This window comes from Eurypyga helias, unplaced genomic scaffold (genome assembly GCF_000690775.1).
Source record: "Eurypyga helias isolate BGI_N326 unplaced genomic scaffold, ASM69077v1 scaffold20374, whole genome shotgun sequence".
Lineage (NCBI taxonomy): Eukaryota > Metazoa > Chordata > Aves > Eurypygiformes > Eurypygidae > Eurypyga > Eurypyga helias.
Window position 1 is genome coordinate 893 of NW_010245875.1, and position 1,219 is coordinate 2,111.

Genomic DNA, 1,219 nt, shown 5'->3' on the forward strand with positions numbered 1-1,219 from the left:
GGCTGAGGCTGAGAATCCACATCTGGTAAAACAGGGGAGGGAGGAGACCTGTCCCCCTGGCCCCTGGCATGGGAAGGTTTCCCTGTGGCTACTGCTTCGAAAAAACCCTTAGCCATGCCGCAGCAGCTTGCCCTGCAGGCACTGCCTGTTCTCCCAGCTGCCATCTTCCACCTTATCTGTGGGCACCCCATCACTGGGCTGGAGTAGCTGTGCTGCCAGCTCGCTTCCTTCGGGCCAGGCTGCGGCGGTGGGCCGGGGCCGGAGGGAGGCCCTGCGCCCTCCCTTCTCCAGTGTGCTGCCAGCACCCCGCACCCACTGTCCCCAGGCCTCACGGGCTCCTCTCGGCGGTGAGGGATTTGAGGGCGGCAGCGGGCACCCCCGTGCCGCCGTGACAGCTCCTGGTGGAACGCCTCCCGCAGCGTCTGGAGGCAGCCCCGGTACCCCGCGCTGAGGCGAAACTTGGAGATGTCGAAGCTGGGGGCGTGGGGCATGTGGATCATGAAGGCATTGGGCAGGACCAGCAGCTCGTACTCCTGGGGGCAGAGCAGCAGCCCTCGCTGTCAGCATTGGCTCAGCACGGCACTGCCCGGCCAAGAAACTCCCCGCCAGGCACCCATGGCCCCCGTGGAGCCACTCCTCACCCACCTGCGCGTCCAGTTCCATGATGTGGGACACCTTGTTCCAGCCGAAGCCCACGAACCTCTGGTCGTACTTGGGGCAGTCTCGCCTCACTACAACGTAAGGCTCAAAGTCGGGCTGCCACGCCACGCGGTACGGCATGGTGGCCGTCCGCCACTTGGCATAATCAGTCGGGGCATGGCCCTTTGGCCACACGTGGTACCTACAGGGAGAGATGGAAATCAGAGACTGAGGAAAGCTGGAAGCTCCCCGAGACAGAGCGAGGACGCAGGGGATCCTCTGATCCGGCTGCCCCAAGGATACAAAACAGGCTTCTGCTGGGTGCGACAGCCCCGCTGGATGGCGGGGCAGCTCCCGTCCGTACCTGAAGGTGTAAAGGGAGCCCATGTCCAGCATGGAGAGCAACTCTGCTTTGGATTTGGGGAAGGTCAAGCGGTAGTGCAGGGTCTCGAACGCCGGCACGATGAGAGCTGCCTTCCTCTGGGGCAGCTCCAGCTGCTGGATGGAGTTCCTAGGGTGGTAGGAAAGGTGTGAGGTCTCCCCGGCTGTGAGCCGTGGGCACGGCCCCCTTCCTCAGCCC

General features: G+C 64.4%; 1 protein-coding gene across 1 annotated transcript in view; it reads right to left on the reverse strand.

The window, feature by feature from the left end:
- Positions 1-328: 328 nt before the first annotated feature.
- Positions 329-1,219, reverse strand: part of LOC104508559 (glycosyltransferase-like protein LARGE2) — a gene marked incomplete at its 5' end in the record, with an annotated part of 4,798 nt that continues 3,907 nt past the window's right edge. The window contains 4 exon segments of the mRNA XM_010150222.1: positions 329-370; positions 372-533; positions 646-841; positions 1,004-1,150. Of these exon segments, the coding sequence (XP_010148524.1) occupies positions 329-370; positions 372-533; positions 646-841; positions 1,004-1,150 (547 nt within the window).